Source organism: Quercus lobata, chromosome 4 (genome assembly GCF_001633185.2).
Source record: "Quercus lobata isolate SW786 chromosome 4, ValleyOak3.0 Primary Assembly, whole genome shotgun sequence".
NCBI classification, from domain to species: domain Eukaryota; kingdom Viridiplantae; phylum Streptophyta; class Magnoliopsida; order Fagales; family Fagaceae; genus Quercus; species Quercus lobata.
In genome coordinates, this window is record NC_044907.1 from 45,194,466 (window position 1) to 45,211,535 (window position 17,070).

General features: G+C 33.7%; 1 protein-coding gene across 3 annotated transcripts; it reads left to right on the forward strand.

Annotated features, from left to right (window-relative positions):
• Nucleotides 1-420: 420 nt before the first annotated feature.
• On the forward strand, nt 421-15,714 carry LOC115983283 (protein NRT1/ PTR FAMILY 5.10-like). 3 transcript variants are annotated; one of them, XM_031105934.1, is made up of 4 exons: nt 421-538; nt 9,007-9,224; nt 11,711-12,252; nt 14,834-15,714. In XM_031105934.1, exons 1-4 carry the CDS (start codon nt 421-423, stop codon nt 15,624-15,626), a joined length of 1,671 nt encoding a protein of 556 aa, XP_030961794.1. In that variant the 3' UTR covers nt 15,627-15,714. The 3 variants fall into 3 exon arrangements, with proteins under 3 accessions (XP_030961794.1, XP_030961792.1, XP_030961793.1); XM_031105932.1 differs by lacking the exon at nt 421-538 and adding an exon at nt 8,617-8,857; XM_031105933.1 differs by lacking the exon at nt 421-538 and having other exon boundaries at nt 9,140-9,224; nt 11,694-12,252.
• Nucleotides 15,715-17,070: the final 1,356 nt, after the last annotated feature.

The window sequence follows — 17,070 nt, forward strand, 5'->3', positions numbered from 1 at the left end:
ATCACATTCAGCCAAAATGTTTTACCTAAAAAAAAAAAAAAAACACACGCAGCCATAATATAACACAAGGGTCCGGTTAATGTGCGCTCTTAGGTACACATTAACCGTCTATTTTAAGAAAGTTTTTATGAAAAATTGAAAAAATTGTCAAAATAATGAATTAATTTTTCGTATTTCCATAAAAAATTTCCTAAAATGAATTATTAATATATGCTATAAGTAGAAGCAATTTATTTATTTATTTTTTATTTGAAAGAGGAATTGTTGTACAGCAAAGCGACCAACCAACTACAATATTTGTTGAAGTAAGAAGAGTAGATATAGAAGCAACACTTAAATTAGCTCTCTCCCTTTCAAATTAACTCTCAAATTTCAAAGTGGGGTTGTGTGAGGTTGTTAACTTTGTCGTGTGGTTTAAGAATGTCCAGTGAAACGCCACCGCTATTAGACACAGTTGCAAATGCCGTCGTTGACTACAGAGGCCAGCGAGTCCTCAGATCCAATTCCGGTGGTTGGAGGTCTGCATGTTTCATCATCGGTAGGAAAGTCTCACCCAAATCAATTCAACAAAGTGAAAAATCTCTCAAATAATTAAGAAATGTGATGATCATCTCCTTTTGTGTTTTTGGGCATAAAAATAGTATTATGTATGAATATGATGGTTTATATTATTATTATATATTAGGTGTGGAAGTGGCGGAGAGGCTTGCATATTATGGGATTAGCTGCAACCTGGTCATGTACTTGACTAAGCAGCTGGGGCAATCAACAGCCACTGCTGCGGAGAACATCAACACTTGGTCAGGAACGGCATCGTTGCTTCCTCTTTTAGGAGCATTCGTAGCTGATTCTTATCTGGGGTGCTACCGCACCATTATTATTGCTTCTTGCATTTACATTCTGGTGCGTATATCTCTCTCTTCCTCGAGCTATGTTTGATGGAAGTGAAAATAGAGAGTATGAAAAATAAAAAAGAGAAAATAAGAGAAATTTTATCATATAATAGGGTCGGGTATGGTTTAAAAAAGAAAAACCCGAAGTGGGTCTGGGTTGGGTTCGGATTTTATCAAAAAACCCGAAACCCGACCTAAAACTCGACCCGGTTAAAACCCGGTTATATTATATATAAAATTACTAAATTACCCTCACATATATATAGTTAAAACCCTAAACTCTCAATTCCGCTCCTCATTTCAACCTCTCACACCTTTCATCTCTTCAGCTCTCTCAGTCACTGCCTCTCATCTCTCAGCGATCTCACACACACGGCCACAAGCCGTATGTATAGCGTGATAAACATCATGAACTCATCAGACAAGAGCTAGCGGGACTCCCGTTTCCGACAGATGGAAGTACCGATACCAGAAGAGCTAACCATCCTCGCCGTTCCGACATATTTAAGAAGGGAAGAGGCAGTTTTGTCCTCGCCGTTCCCGTTTCTCTTAAGTCTCAACTCCGTTTCATCCTCGCCATCGTCGATCTCGCACTGCCTCCATTTTTTTTTCTTTTTTCTATTTTTTTCTGGGTTCAGTTCGCCTCAATCATGTGAATTTGTGTTTGTGTTTGTGTTTGTGTTTATGATTTCTGAAAAGGAAAAATGAAAATCATAGATCTGGAATTTGTGTTTGGATTGTGATTTTGAAAGGGAAAATGTAGATCTGAAATCTGTGTTTGTGATTTCTTTGTTTGTGTTTGGATTTGTGTTTGTGTTTGTGTTTGGATTTGAAATTTTCTTTTTTTTTTTTTGGTTGGGCCATGAATTGAGCCCAATCCTTTAACAGGGCCCGCAGGGCCCAGCTGGGGCGGGTCCGGGGCCCGGAAAAAAGACCCGCTTAGTTAACAAGCTGGGTCCGGGCCATGGGTCTTGGCCCGCAGGTTGAGTCCGGGTATAGAAAAACCCGGCCCAAACCCGACCCGTTGCCATTCCTAAACATAAGTTTTAATGATGATATTTTCCATGATAGGAAGATTGATTTCTAGATTCTCATGTAGTGAGTTAGGAAAAATTAATGCTCATAAATATATACTAATATGACTTACATGGTGGATTCCAAAATCTTAATTCCTTTCCCTTGATTGTTTACATCTTTTTATTGCTTTATATATTTTGCTTAGTTTAACTTTTTGCTTAATCTTATTATTTGCTTAGTTTATTTGATTGCAAACAACCAATTTTTATTAAACTAGATTAGGATTAACTTGGTTAAGATTTAATTAATTTTCCTACGTTCATACAAGTCCCTGTGGGTTCGACCTCATTCTTGTCCAACTATACTTTGGTATGGTTCGTACACTTGTGAGTATTTTAAAATTTCACAACAACTCACCTCAAAGTCTTCCTTAGTTTTCCATGCTATTTTCAGAACCCTCGCCACCGACTCCAAGTTTACCCATCGTTTTGTATAGAACTTTCCAACTAGGATCGGTTCAGCCTCCACTTCTGGTGTTTGTATCTCAACTTCAGCCCTTTCCTTTGCTGACAGTCATAACCTAGCGCACCTATTTGTGATCTCATCCATGTCTTTTAGAAGATTCTACCTTAACAGAGAAAGAGTTTGCACTAGGCATCCCTTTTTTCACCTCTAGGTTTCCAAAGCAAACCTAGAGAGAAGACTTTGAACTGAGAATTCTTTAGTGTTGGAAAAGTACTTTTCAGTTTGTTTTGTTTATTTGATTTCTTTCATCATTCTTCTTTATGACTAAATCCTGTTATAAAGTTGTTTTTCTCACAGGGCCTTTAACTTGTATCCTTTGAAAACCAGTTCATATGGGGTTCTTTTATCTCCAAAGAATATGGTGAAAAGGAAATCACTAAAAAAACAATTACTCCTCCAACTGATTTCTTTTTAATTTTCCTTCTAATTTAATTTTTCTGAGATGTTTCAAATCTAATGTTTAAGTTGTGGACTGTAGAGAAATCATTCCTTCCAAAATGAGATGTGGAGTGGTTCTTCTTTTGTCTTCAGTAACTGATTTGGATATTAATTAATTTTTAGCTATTTCAAAATTATTAATAATTTATGTATATATACAACTTATGCAGGGTTTATGTTTGGATGGCTCTCTTTTTGTTTCTTCTTGCAATATTCAATACTTGCACTATCATCAATAGATATCTAATTTAAGTTAGTGATATATAGTTATATACAATTATTAGTGATATAATTTTAGACTTTTTTATAAAATAAAATTAATATTAATTAATTTTTTTTTTGAGAAGGAATACTAATTGATTGTTAAGGATAAGAATTGTTATTCATCTAAAAAATCAAACTCATGCTGGTTGTGATATGGTGATATCTTAGAAATTCGAATTACAAAAGAGTCCCACAGTTGGAGGTAAGATAAATGATAGCATTAGCCATTAGAAATGAATATTTTGGAGTCATATTAACTTCTCACCTTCTCTACATTGCTTTAAAGAATAGAAAACAAGGATGTGGGTGTATGGCATAGGTTTGTTAAGATGAAGTCATAGCTATTTATTGAATATGTTACATGTTCAATCTAAAATTTACTACTCTGATGTGCAAAAGATATAGAACTATTCGGCTACTCCACAACTGTTATTTTACCATTAATGAAAGTAATTGACACATGATAATTTATTTGCTACCCTCATCATTTACTGATCATTTAGACACATGGAATATGTGATAGCTAATGAAAAATCAATAAAATTGTTTAAGAAATTGCTAGGTAGGTGGATCAAAATTATGCAGCACAAATCAATTCAAATCAAGACATCTCAATAATGAAACACTTTATGGAGGAGAACATTAAACGTAAGTTACAATTGAAATATATATTCAATACTATAAGATTTAAGCTTTATAGTGGAGGGTATATGAAAGGCTTCTATTCACAAAAAAATAAAATTAAAAAAATAAAAATTAAAAAAAATTATACAGGATTATTACTCGAGATATTTTCCAATGTTGGTAGATAATCACCAAAATTTTTAGGCAACATCAAAATGAGGTACACAATTTTGAATTCACAACTGATGTCTATTACTTTCACATGAACTATTTTTTCTCTACTAATCACAATCTACCGCATACATAATTGTGCCACAAAATATTGTAGTCCTATATTTTCTCTTTTTATTAACTTTATCCAATGAAGTTGTGCATTGTTCTAGAGTCATTGTTATATTTTTGAAAAAAAAAACTTTGACTTCATGGATCCAAATTGCAATTAATTCTAAACCAAACAAATGGAAAACAATTGCTGCAAAACTATCGACAAATCCTTCAGCATGCAAATTTTGGAACAAACACATTTCGCATCCCAATAAACCAAGCATGCAAGAAAAACGGAGTGGGTCATTGGGATCATGAATGCCCTTACCCTTATGGAAATGAAGAATTACATATTACATGCAAAGTGTGCTCAATTGACTTGGAAATATACAAATTAGCCAACCAAGTATGGTAGAAATTTTGTTTCCAAAATAAAAATCTACAATAAAATTTCCTCATTCTATTCCAAATACAAATCTCTAATAATACAAAATTAATTCCATCAACAAAACCTCCAATCATCATGAATCCTGCAATATATTGGTCAAACATATATAATGCAGCTTGAGTAGCAATACATAGAAAAATATTAATAATTAATAATCTATAATAATAACACTATCATAAACAAATTTATCACGCGCAACACGCGGGTCCGCGACCAGTTTTGGTAATAATTGAAACCCAAACTTTTACCAAATGAAAACCATAAATTCACAAAAAAGAAAATCCTATCCACCAATGAAACCAAAAATAAAAAAGGGCATTGGCTTTGTAATAAACATGATCAACAACAATAATGATGAAGACACAAAAAAAGAGGACATAAAAAATGCTTAGATTAACAACTTTATGTGTTATATCATACATTTGCCAACAGTAAATTAGGACAAAGTATTGTACCTCCTCTATCAAAATTATCTGTTGATTGCATATGAGTAACCTGCATGCAAAATTTCCTTAGCAACCGAAAAGAATAGAGGATTTTACTATTTTGGTCAATTTGAGATGACTAATCTCCTCAATGAGAGAAAAGAGATGTGTTGCTTTAATTTTTCTAATGATCTTTATTTCTATACTTGTCTATATAAAATACAGCCATGATATGGATTACATCCGATTGAAAATAATTCAAATAGCAAACTAATTAGAATTAAAATAGCTGAAATAATTGGCTAATGAGATAATAACATCCTAATGAGTAATGACAACCATCGTAATCACCTAATCTATTCTACAAAATAGAATGAGTTTATTTCAAATCCAACTACTGCTAAGTAAAGGTTCAATTCCCCATTTCACTCTATAATAATATTAAATCAATCATAGGAACTAATCAATACAAGGGAAAATATAAGATCAATTAAGTAGAGGATTGAGTGGGAACCTATAGGTAGATCACTTTTGGAAATATAAAAGCACAAAGAAAATTTCAAACAACAAAGAGTAGCCCCTTTCTCATTAAAAAATAGTAATAAGCAATATACCAATCAACACGAACTCAGCAATATACCAATCTTTGTTGAGTTACTATTATCTATCAAATCATAAAAGAAAAAAAAAAGCATTTGAGAGGAAATTAACTTGGTCAAAATTATACTGGTTGTGAACATATATGGGGCTGTTTGGATTTTTTTTTTTTTTTCATCACTCATCACTCCTCACTTCTTACTCAATTTTCGTCACTCATCACTCATCACTTAAAATACCCCAATTTCCCAAACCCCCCGTTTGGCAACTTAACTCATCACCCACTTTTCAACTTCAAAAGTTGCAACTGGGTTTCACAAAAAAAAAAAAAAAAAAATCTGTCCATTTGTCTAACATTGTGGCTGGGTATATGGGTTTAATTACAAAAATGTCATTAAAAGCTGAGTTTTGGAAACGGAAAACACTTAAAATGTGTTTTCAGTTTCCATAACTCATCACTCAAAAATCAGAGAATTAAGTGATGGAAACAAATCCAAACAGAGTTTTTTTTTTTCGTAGGACCCATATATTTTGAGTTATGAGTGATGGAAACAGAGTTATATGTTATGGAAACAGAAAATCCAAATAGCCCCTATATCACCTCCATATTTGTTCTATCTTTTAATTAAAAGCAATCCGATTTCTTTTCTCCACCATGCTTTTCTCTTCTAGCTTTGATTTTTTTTTTTTTACCAAAAACAGATGCACTTCATCTGCCATGTACAATACCCAACAATAAGTAGAAAATTTTCACAAGATAAGGCCCAATTCAAAAACTAAAAAAGAACAAACCCAAAAGAGGTAGAGCTTCAATTTAAAAACCCACCAATAAAAAAGTTCAACACCCTAAAGAAAAACAATTTAGAAAGTAAAAGGGAAAAAAAAATATAAACAAAAGAATAGAGCACAAAAGAAACTGGATTTAGAAATACCTTAACTGAATCATCCAGGTTTTGTCAGTATTTATATACTGTGAGGAGAGGAAGACAGGAAGAAAGGGAGACAGAGAGGCTACCGTTAGAAGCGAGAAAGGCTGTGAAATAAGTGTGAAACCGTAGAATAGAAGGTGGGGAAGGGGAAGGAACTAAATGTGAGCTTTATCTATACTACTATTTAAGGAGTTTTCTCTGTTTAGGATCCTCATTTTTTGGTTCAAAAATGCCCTTACACCCTTATGTTTATGTAGAGGCAAAACTAAAGAATAATCCGATAAAAATATAACTTTAACTCCTACTAAAACATTGTCTAAACAATATGATCAAATTACTTTATCCATTTATAAATTAGATTTTCAAAATAAAAATTATATATAAAAAATAAAGACTATTTTTTTTTGGCTATAAAATAGGACCACTAAGTCCAATGTTTTCACTAAACCAAAAATAAAAGTCTTTTTTATAAGAAGTGAACTTTATAGTAGAGATAGGGCTGAAAAATATTTTATATTTATTGGTATTTTGAAATTGTTAAAAAATATTTTAAAATCTATAAAGAAGATGATGGAAATTATATAATTGTTGATGCGGCTTAACATAAATATAATAACATTAAATACTATGTTTTAACTTTTAGTATTATATAAATACAAATATTAATGCATATATGTTATTCGTTAAACGAGAATTAGGAAAAAAAGAAAAGAAGTCAGGTGCTGTGTTGAAGCCTGACTGTTGATGGCTACCACTCAAAAATCAAAATTAAAAAATGAAATGGCCCACCTCTTTCATTTTCCACCACACATCCTAGTCCTACACTTCAATCACTTCATAGACTTCCAGTAGTTCTACACTTCTACGGCAATGCCAATCTTTCAAGTTTTCAATTTTGTCATATTCTCGCTTCTCCATTCCCACTGCCAAACTCTCTCTCTCTCTCTCTTGCGTTTCATTCTCAAGAACAGAAAATTTCATCTTTTCACCGCAGCCGAACTTTTACTCACACTCACAGCCAAATTTCATCTTTTTACCACAGCCAATATCTATGTAGTTTAGAACCTCATTCAAATTTTAATCGGAGTGTAGGAATTGGTGTTGTCCTTGATGATTGCACAAAATTAACATTTTATTAATTCTGAAAGTGGGGCAGTACTTTTTTATTATTTTGTTTTTAATATGGGGTAATTATTCAATTGAAATAACACAGGGTGCTTCTCGCGGGAATAGTATAAGAAAGTACAGTCAAACCTGACAACTACGAGTGTTTATCAAACTGCATAAACAGTACAAATTGTAAAAATTGTACCAAAATTACTCTTAAAATAGTATAAATGCACTTCATCGCAAATAATAGTGCACCGCACTGCATGGTGCAGTTTGCAGTTTTATAATAAGAAAACTGCACAAACTGTACCACATCTTCTCTATATATTAATATATTTATTTATTTTTAATATTAAATGTATTATTAATAGTTTAATAACTTTTCCAAAAAAAAAAAGTTTGATAATCCTATCAAATGTTGACTAGGAAAGCCAATCCAAAATAAAAAAAAACTAACTCAGTAGTTTAAAACTTGGCCAAAAACAAAGGGAAAAATTAGTTTTGGACTGGGTAGGAAAAGCTCAAAATTTGAAAAATATATTGATTTCATACCGTTTAAACCGCATCTTATATATAGCACCATACATGTGACCGCAAAAATGAGGTGAGGTACGGTTATGATTTTTGCTAAACTCTAAACCGCATCACACCGCACATGTAACCGTAAAAATAAGGTACAGTGCAGTTATGGTTTTAGCTAAACCGCACCGTAAAGTACGATGTTAAAAATGGCTCAAAACTACGCTACGCCGCACTCCGAACACCTCTACTAACAACTGTTTAAAGCAATCACATTTAGCCAAAATATTTTCCCTAAAAAAAAAAAAATACATGCAGCCATAATATAATTCAAGGATCCGGTTAATGTGCGCTCTTAGATATACATTAACCGTCTATTTTAAAAAAAATTTATGAAAAATTGAAAAAATTATCAAAATAATGAATTAGTTTTTTGTATTTCCATAAAAAATTTTCTAAAATGAATTATTAATATATGCTCTAAGTAAAAGCAATTTATTTATTTATTTTTTATTTGAAAGAGGAATTGCTGTATGGCAAAGCGACCAACCAACTACAATGTTTGTTGAAGTAAGAAGAGTAGATATAGAAGCAACACTTAAATTAGCTCTCTCCTTTTCAAATTAACTCTCAAATTTCAAAGGGGGGTTGTGTGAGGTTGTTAACTTTGTCGTGTGTTTTAAGAAATGTCCATTGAAACGCCACCGCTATTAGACACAGTTGCAAATGCCGTCGTTGACTACAAAGGCCAGCGAGTCCTCAGATCCAATTCCGGAGGTTGGAGGTCTGCATGTTTCATCATAGGTAGGAAAGTCTCACCCAAATCAATTCAACAAAGTGAAAAATCTCTCAAATAATTAAGAAATGTGATGATCATCTCCTTTTGTGTTTTTGGGCATAAAATTAGTATTATGTATGAATATGATGGTTTATATTATAATTATATATATTAGGTGTGGAAGTGGCGGAGAGGTTTGCATATTATGGGATTAGCTGCAACCTGGTCATGTACTTGACTGAGCAGCTGGGGCAATCAACAGCCACTGCAGCCGAGAACGTCAACACTTGGTCAGGAACGGCATCGTTGCTTCCTCTTTTAGGAGCATTCGTAGCTGATTCTTATCTGGGGCGCTACCGCACCATTATTATTGCTTCTTGCATTTACATTCTGGTGCGTATCTCTCTCTCTCTCCCTCCCCTAGAGTATGTTTGATTGGAGTGAAAATAGAGAGGATGAAAAATGAATGAGAGAAAATATGAGAAATTTTAGGTAGAAAGGCGGTTTGGTTAGAATGATTTTGGAGGAGAAAAAATGATGGGGCTTATTTTCTCCCATGGCACACCAATTTTCAGCCTTTAAATTGAGAAGAAAACAGGGAAGGGAAGTGGTTTTGATGAAAATGACATTTCTACCCCTTTACTTTTCTTAAGTAAATTCAATGTTAACATATTTTTTTTTCTTCCTTGCTACGTTAATTTTTTTTTTCTTTTTCCTTTTGATGGGTTCTTTGTCTGACGTTGAACTTTGTTTCTTTTTTTCATTTTTCTTTTTATTTATCTCTTTTTTGCTCTTTGTCTTTGGTTTCGTTGAACTTCCTTCTTTTTTTTTTTTCCTTACTTTGAACCATTTTACATAGAACCAGTTTTTTCTTTTATAAAATATTTATATAAAATAAGTTATGTAATAAGAGTATAAGAGTAAATTTATACAAACTCTATTTTCTATCCCTTCACTTTTTCACTATCCAATCTCTTCAATCAAACACAAACGAGAGAAATTAAAATATCTTTTATTTCTCTTTTTTTTCCATTCATTTTCTATTTTTTGTCCTCTCACTTTTCCATCTTCCTAACAAAATCCTAATTCTATTTAAGCATCCCGGCCAAAAGTGGGAGAAAAGTCAAATATCAATTCATAGTAGAAAAACTTGCCAAAAGTGGGAGAAAAGTCAAATATCAATTTCGGGTCCGTTTAGATTGAGCTTATTTTTGCTGAAACTGAAACCACTTTAGCAAAATAATTTTTAAATGTATGAATAATGTCGTGAGACCCATTTTTAATGAAAAAGTTGCTGAAAAGTGGAATTTGTGGGTTCATGAATAGTGCACAAGTGCATTATTCATGATTGACATGGTCAAACAGTGCAGCTGGGGAAAAAAAAAAAATCAGAAAATGCAGCCCAGGATTCAGCGGAAAACGCCGACTCCAAACGGGCACTTCATAGCAGAAAAACTAGCAAGTCGCGAAGATCTCATAGGTAGCACAAGTGCATAGGCACTTGTTTTCCAAGTAACTCCAGTAGCAAACCTCAGACAACCACTGTCCTGGTCTTGACTTTTCTAGAAAGGCTATGTAAGGAGGATATGGTTTGTGTCCACATTAGTGCACTGATCATGTTGGGATATGGATATATGTCCACATCGTAATGTGTATGTGGTAGTTAATGCACTCGATACAATCCCAACCCATATAAGAACCACCCACCTTTGCCAAAGAAAGGAACAAAATGGAGAGTATTGCCAAAGTTGACTCAATCCTCTTCCTCGAAAATGTCAAAAGCCTTTGCATATAAGAACTCGGCTAGAAATTATTAGTACTTTTTTGTTGGGGAAAAATCCTAATCCCCTTAATGTCTATGTGTGAATTAAAATATATAACTATCAAGTAATAGTAATATTATGGAAACAAAAAAAATTTCAACAAGTATTACATAAACACAACCACACAAGAATACCAAATCTTACATGAAAAACCCTCTAATGTAGAGGGAGACGGTGCAGTTCTGAAAAATATCCACTATGAAATAAAGATTACAAATATCAAGTTTGTGTTAAACTTGAGTCTACAATAAATTGGATATCCAACAAATAAATCTTAAGGAGTAAATATAATCTCACCACAAAGCCAGTAGTAAAATCTTCCTCTAAATACTCAAACTCTCCATGGTTGTAGCACTCAAAAATTCCATGAGTACTCCACTAATTTATCTTCCTTGTGTGAAACTTGAGCAAAAAAAAATGTTTGATTTTTCTTCTTCACTTTCTCACACTCTCACTGTGTTTCACTGTGTTTCTCTCTATTTCTCACACTCTCACTGTGTTTCTCTCTATTTCTCACATGGACTGCACCTCTCAAAATGGCTGAATATCTCTTTATGTTTTGCTCTCTCTGGAACTCTCACACACACTGGCTGAATGTGGCTCTCTGTTTCTTGCTTCAGCACTCTACAAGGCCGAATGGCCTTTGCTTCTTTTCCTTCTTTTCTCTTCAGCGTGTCTCACACACTTGCTCATTTTTTGCATTAAACTAAAAGCTGACTTTGGAACACTTCTCATTGAGAAGTCAGACCTCTCCATGCTTTGGTCACTTCTCATTAAATGGAAAAAACTTGCAGTGAAGACTTTTGGAACAAGCTCATGAATGAGCCTTGACAATGCATGTGGGCTGGACCCACACGGTAAGGCACCCAACAATTTTCATAGAAACAAAAGGTCTTTCAAACAACACACGGTTTTATGACAGGATAGCATCAGCTTTCAAAATCAAATCTTCCCAAACTAAACATTAATATTTCAGCATTATATTTTAAACTTAGGCGCTTGTTTTTTTTTTTTTTTACTTTATCCATCCATGACTTAGATTGGGATTAATCACAGGGACTAGGCTTGCTGACTCTGTCAGCTATGCTTCCTTCTATCAGTACCTCTAATTACGTGGGCAAAAACAAAGTTACATTAGCTTCTTCCGAGCTCCAAGTGAATTTATTCTTCATCTCTCTATATCTAGTAGCAGTTGGGCAAGGTGGACATAAGCCTTGCGTTCAAGCTTTTGGAGCTGACCAGTTTGATGGAGAAGATCCGGTGGAATGCCAAGCCAAAAGCTCATTCTTCAATTGGTGGTATTTTGGACTATGTACAGGTTCGTCTGTGGCAATGTTGATCCTAACCTATGTACAAGAAAACCTTAGTTGGGGTCTAGGATATGGAATCCCGTGTGTTGCGATGGTCATTGCCTTAGGTGTCTTCTTTCTTGGTACTAGAACTTATCGATATAGTGTCAAAGAAGTGAAAAGCCCATTTGTGAGAATCGGTCAAGTGTTTGTTACCGCAATTAAGAATCGGCGGGCTAAACCATCAGAAATAGCTATTGAAGAGGAAGCTTGCAGAACCTTGCCACAGCATAACTCTGAACAATTCAAGTAAGAGAGCAATAATATTCAGTTTTATTTTAAAGACTTACTACCTCTTTAATATGGTATTTCTTGTCCCAAAAAATAAAAATAAATAAATAATAGAAACTTTGTATACAAATATGATATAGAGGGTTCAGGAGGTTAACTTGTTGAAGAGATAATACTTGGAGAAGAAAATTAAAACCTTATTCTAACATATAATAAACATATTTAATCCAAAAGCTTATTTATGGGTTTTGACTAGACATTATAAAATTAGAGTTGGACTCAATAATCCCAAAAGAAAAATATTGGTTTTAGTATGGCTTTTGTACCCATTAAAAAATTGGGTTGACCCAAATCCAGACTTGCTGAAATATTTTTTTTGGATCGATCTGCAAGTCACATGGATCAATTCTTTTTATTTTCAAAGGAAAAACTTTCGCTTACTTTGGCTCTTTGATCCTGTTAAAAAATGTTTTTGCAGTTTCACATTTTTTTTTTTCTTTTTTCTATCTATTTTAAGCTCTTTTCTTGTTAGGAACACTTATAGATTCTTTCTTAACATAGTGGAGCCTTCAAGACTTCAATTTAGTGAACCACAGACCATTTACACTTAAAATTTTGTGTATTCTCATAGAAAAATGTGTTTTATTTTAACTTTTACTTCAGAGTTTTTATTATTATTTATTCACTTATTTGTATTGAAAAGAAGACAGCCAATTTGATCAAATTTCATTTATTACTATTATTATTTGCATGTGAAAAAAAGGTCAAACTAGATTGACCTGACCCTAAAAAGAATGTATAAGGGTTATAGCTTATAGGTTTTGCAACACATTTAGTACAACCCATTGTTGACTTGAACCCAATCTTACCTAAACCCGAAAACATCGAACTTGAACACAATTAACTTGACCAATTCGCTAGAGCTTGTTTGCTGCGTAAACCATTCATTTAACCTATGCTCGGAACTTATAGATAATTTTCAAGAAAACTATAAGAATTTTGATATATTACTAACTAGTTACTAACCCATGCAATGCACGGAAAAGTTATATTATATGAAAATTTAAACAATTTTTTTTTCTTCCTCTTGTACATTAAGATTCCAGTCTCAAAAATTTGTATCTTTGATATGAAACGTTAAATTACTAAATGAAAAATATTAATCAAACTTAAATTAAAATTAACAAAAACACAACCCATAAACTTAAATTAAGTCCAAACACAAAAAAAAGAAAAAAAAAGAAAAAAAAAAGGTCTCATATTAATACAAACAGAGTATAAGCTGTGAATCAAACTGTGCATAGGCAATCTTTTTGCTTATTCTAATATTGTAAAATTGTAAATAGCTTTTTTGGACATGTTTACACCTGTAGCATCTCAAGTAATGACTTATTGGTTACACAAGTTTATGCATTTATGGATATAGCAAACACCACAACTGGTCTTGATATAGGGTTTTAAGGTCCACAAAGTTCCACACAAAACCAAATTAAACAACATAAACATGAACATGAACTAAATTGTCAATCAACCCAGATAAATTAAGAGAGCAATAAAAAGTTGCAATAAGTTGGAATAAAAAACATAATGAGTTAGGTTAGATTAAAAAAATGCTTTATTTCGTAAATTAACTTTATCTTTTTTATTTTTAATGATTTTTATAAACTAATTATTTAGTCAACTTAGAAAGAAAGAAAAAAAGAAGAAGAAAAAAGCATGAACAATAAGTTTAAACCAAAGACAAATACATTAATTTACAATAAGCAACACGATCATGTATATTTGATATTTATAACATTCTCTCACGACTTAATAACATCGCAATAGGAAATCTCCATTAAAAAAGAAAAAAGAAAAAAAAGAAATCAACTACACGGTAATATAATAATATAAACTTATAATATTATAAACCTATAAATGTAAAGAAATTGACAACCACAAAGTTATTTTCTATTTTTTTTAATGACATTGGCAGACAACTACAAATGAAAATCAGTCAAAAGCAGTAAACTACTAAACTTGAAAAGTCTAGTTTAGCATGTTAATCCTGATTTCGAAGATCAAAGCCAGATCCAAAATTTTGAAGGAGATGGTCAGATCTGAGATTTGGGGGAAGTAGTTGATAGCATTTGAGAGATATGAGAAGAGAGATTATTTGAGTTTTGGGTTTTGGGGGAAGGAGATGGTAGTGTGAGAGATATGAGGAAGAGAGATTTTTTATTATTTTTTTTTAAATTGTGTTTTTGGTTTTTTTTCTTAGAAGTATCGCTTTTTTTTTTTTTTGGGGGGGGGGTTTGAGTTTGAGTTTGTGTTTAAGTTGGACTTGTTAGAGAAATAGAGTTTCACTATTTATTAAATTTGGACTAAACAAAAATAATTTTATTTAAATAAATTTAAATATTGTGTTGATGTGAAAAATCGTATGAGTTTCAGAGGCTTCGTTTATATATATATATATATGTTAAAAAACAGTCATACCACTTGTTTCCCAACTAATGAACAAGTCTTGCTCTTCTTTCAGACCAAGAAAACAAATTTTAATTCCTTTTTCAGATCTAATCTCCTTTTATAGAATGATTTGGATCCACTAATGTGACAGGTTCCTTAACAAAGCCTTGCAAGGCAAGGTATGTACTATTAGTGATGTTGAAGAAGCAAAGGCCGTTCTTAGGCTTATTCCAATTTGGGCTACGAGCTTAGGTTATGCTATTGTGGTTGCACAAACCTCAACTTTCTTTACCGAGCAAGGGGCTACTCTTGATAGATCAATTTTTCCTGGCTTTGAGATACCAGCTGCTTCACTACAATTCTTTATCGGACTGGCCATTGTTTTTTTCATTCCTATATATGATCGTATTTTTGTTCCTATAGCAAGAGCTATCACCACTAAACCTTTTGGAATCACAATGCTACAGAGAATTGGAACTGGGATGCTTTTATCTATCATTTGCATGGTAGTTGCAGCTCTAGTTGAAATAAAAAGGCTCAAAACTGCTAAAGAATATGGGTTGGTTGATATGCCAGATGTGACTATTCCAATGAGTGTGTGGTGGCTTCTTCCTCAATATGTTTTGTCTGGAATTGCTGATGTTTTCACCATTGTTGGGCTACAAGAATTCTTCTATGATCAGGTCCCAAGTGAATTAAGAAGTGTTGGTCTTGCCCTCTATCTTAGTATTTTGGGGGTTGGGAATTTTTTAAGTAGCTTTCTTGTCTCTATCATTGAGGAGGTGACTGGTGGGGATGGCAAAGATAGTTGGTTTGCTGATAATCTTAATCGGGCACATCTTGACTATTTTTATTGGCTACTTGCTGGAATTAGTGCAGTTGCATTTACTGCCTACTTGTATTTTGCAAAATCTTATATTTATAATAGGCCAAGTACAATTTAAATTTAAATTCAGTCACTTTGTTGTAAGTAAATTTAAATTGTATTTAGGCATGTGAATGCTCTATGTTATTTGTTAAATTAAAGTGAAAAAGAAGAAAATCATTGAAAGAGAAAAGAAAAAAAGAAAAAAAGAAAAAGAAACAGGTGGAAGGAAAATGATGATGTACTAAAACATAATATGGTTGGTTTCTTTCCCTTTCAACTTTCAAGGTCATGAATTTTTAAAGTTTGGGTCTAGTTTTGTGAGGATACATTTGTAATGGGTTTGGATAGGCCAAACCTATTTTGAATTCAAATGTTGCTCCAAATTGGTTGATTGAGATTGTAGTTGCACGATTTTCCTGGTCCAAATTCTATTGATCAGGCCTTGGCTCAAAGCGCAACCCACAATATATTATTTGCAGAGGATGGGTCAAAAAACTTAGTCTCAGTGAGCCTATTCGGTCTGATGCATGGACAGTATTGTTGCAGAAAATAAAAACACAAGAATGGATCTCTCACGTATGATTCTATTTCTTCGGTTCCTAATACAGTTTTTCCGTCCCTTTCTTTGAGGGACTCCAATACATTATATAGTTCCCCTCCTCTCATCTCAACCTTACACTTGTTGATCATCTAAGCATCTACTTGAGCACCTGTCCCATCAGACGCCCTCATCTCTCCCTTTGTGAGTTGCAGAGGCTAAGGTGGTACTGTTCAGGGGTCTTTTCCTCATTAATGCGGCCAAGAGGATGGTTGGGGCGCAATTAATGTGGTAGTGGCAGCTTTCCATGAGATATTTTGGATTTTATTCATTTTATATGTTGGGAGGATGAATTGAAATGGATGGGGAGAGTTCCTCGTCTGGGCTTCGTGATGTCCGAGGAGAAGTTACTCCTCGGACAGGTTTCCTTGGCGTTATTGGGATTGAGTAATGCTTCATATGTGGTTTCTCTTCGGACAGGACGCTCCTCGGACGGGCCTGAATTTAGAATAGCCCATTATTTTTGGGCCGGGCCCCACAATAGCCCCTCAAAACTCCGATTTTTATCTCCTTCCGAGGAGAAAAGCGGGGTTTTGATGTTAGTGAGAGGATGGCAATAAGGAGAGCTTGGGGCGCGCGTGCGGACCGTTACTTTTGACGCGCTACAATTTACGAGGCGCGGTCATTAACTTCTGGAGGCGTTATGTTCCCTTCATCCAACGGTGTGGCGTGGATCGAACGGCCATCGTTTCTTCTCGTATTTTTAGGCAGGAGTGATCTTTTCTCTCTCCTCCCGGCTATATAAGACGTCAGAGGGGTTCAGTTCCTTCTTTTTATCTGCATTTCATAAACCTTAAAGGACTCCAGAGAACTCCATCGAATCCCAGAGATATACGAACACTTGCGTCCGTTACGCCACCGTAGCCGTTTTTTGTGAAGCGTTTCGTCCAAGAGAGATTTCCAGGCATCCCATCGAGCGTTT

Bases quoted from the DNA above. Each gene is read 5' to 3' on its own strand.
- LOC115983283 (XM_031105934.1), top strand. From the start codon at position 421: ATGTCCAGTGAAACGCCACCGCTATTAGACACAGTTGCAAATGCCGTC. The intron at 539-9,006 runs GTAGGAAAGTCT...TATATATATTAG, and splicing joins GTCTGCATGTTTCATCATCG to GTGTGGAAGTGGCGGAGAGG. The intron at 12,253-14,833 runs GTAAGAGAGCAA...CTAATGTGACAG, and splicing joins CATAACTCTGAACAATTCAA to GTTCCTTAACAAAGCCTTGC.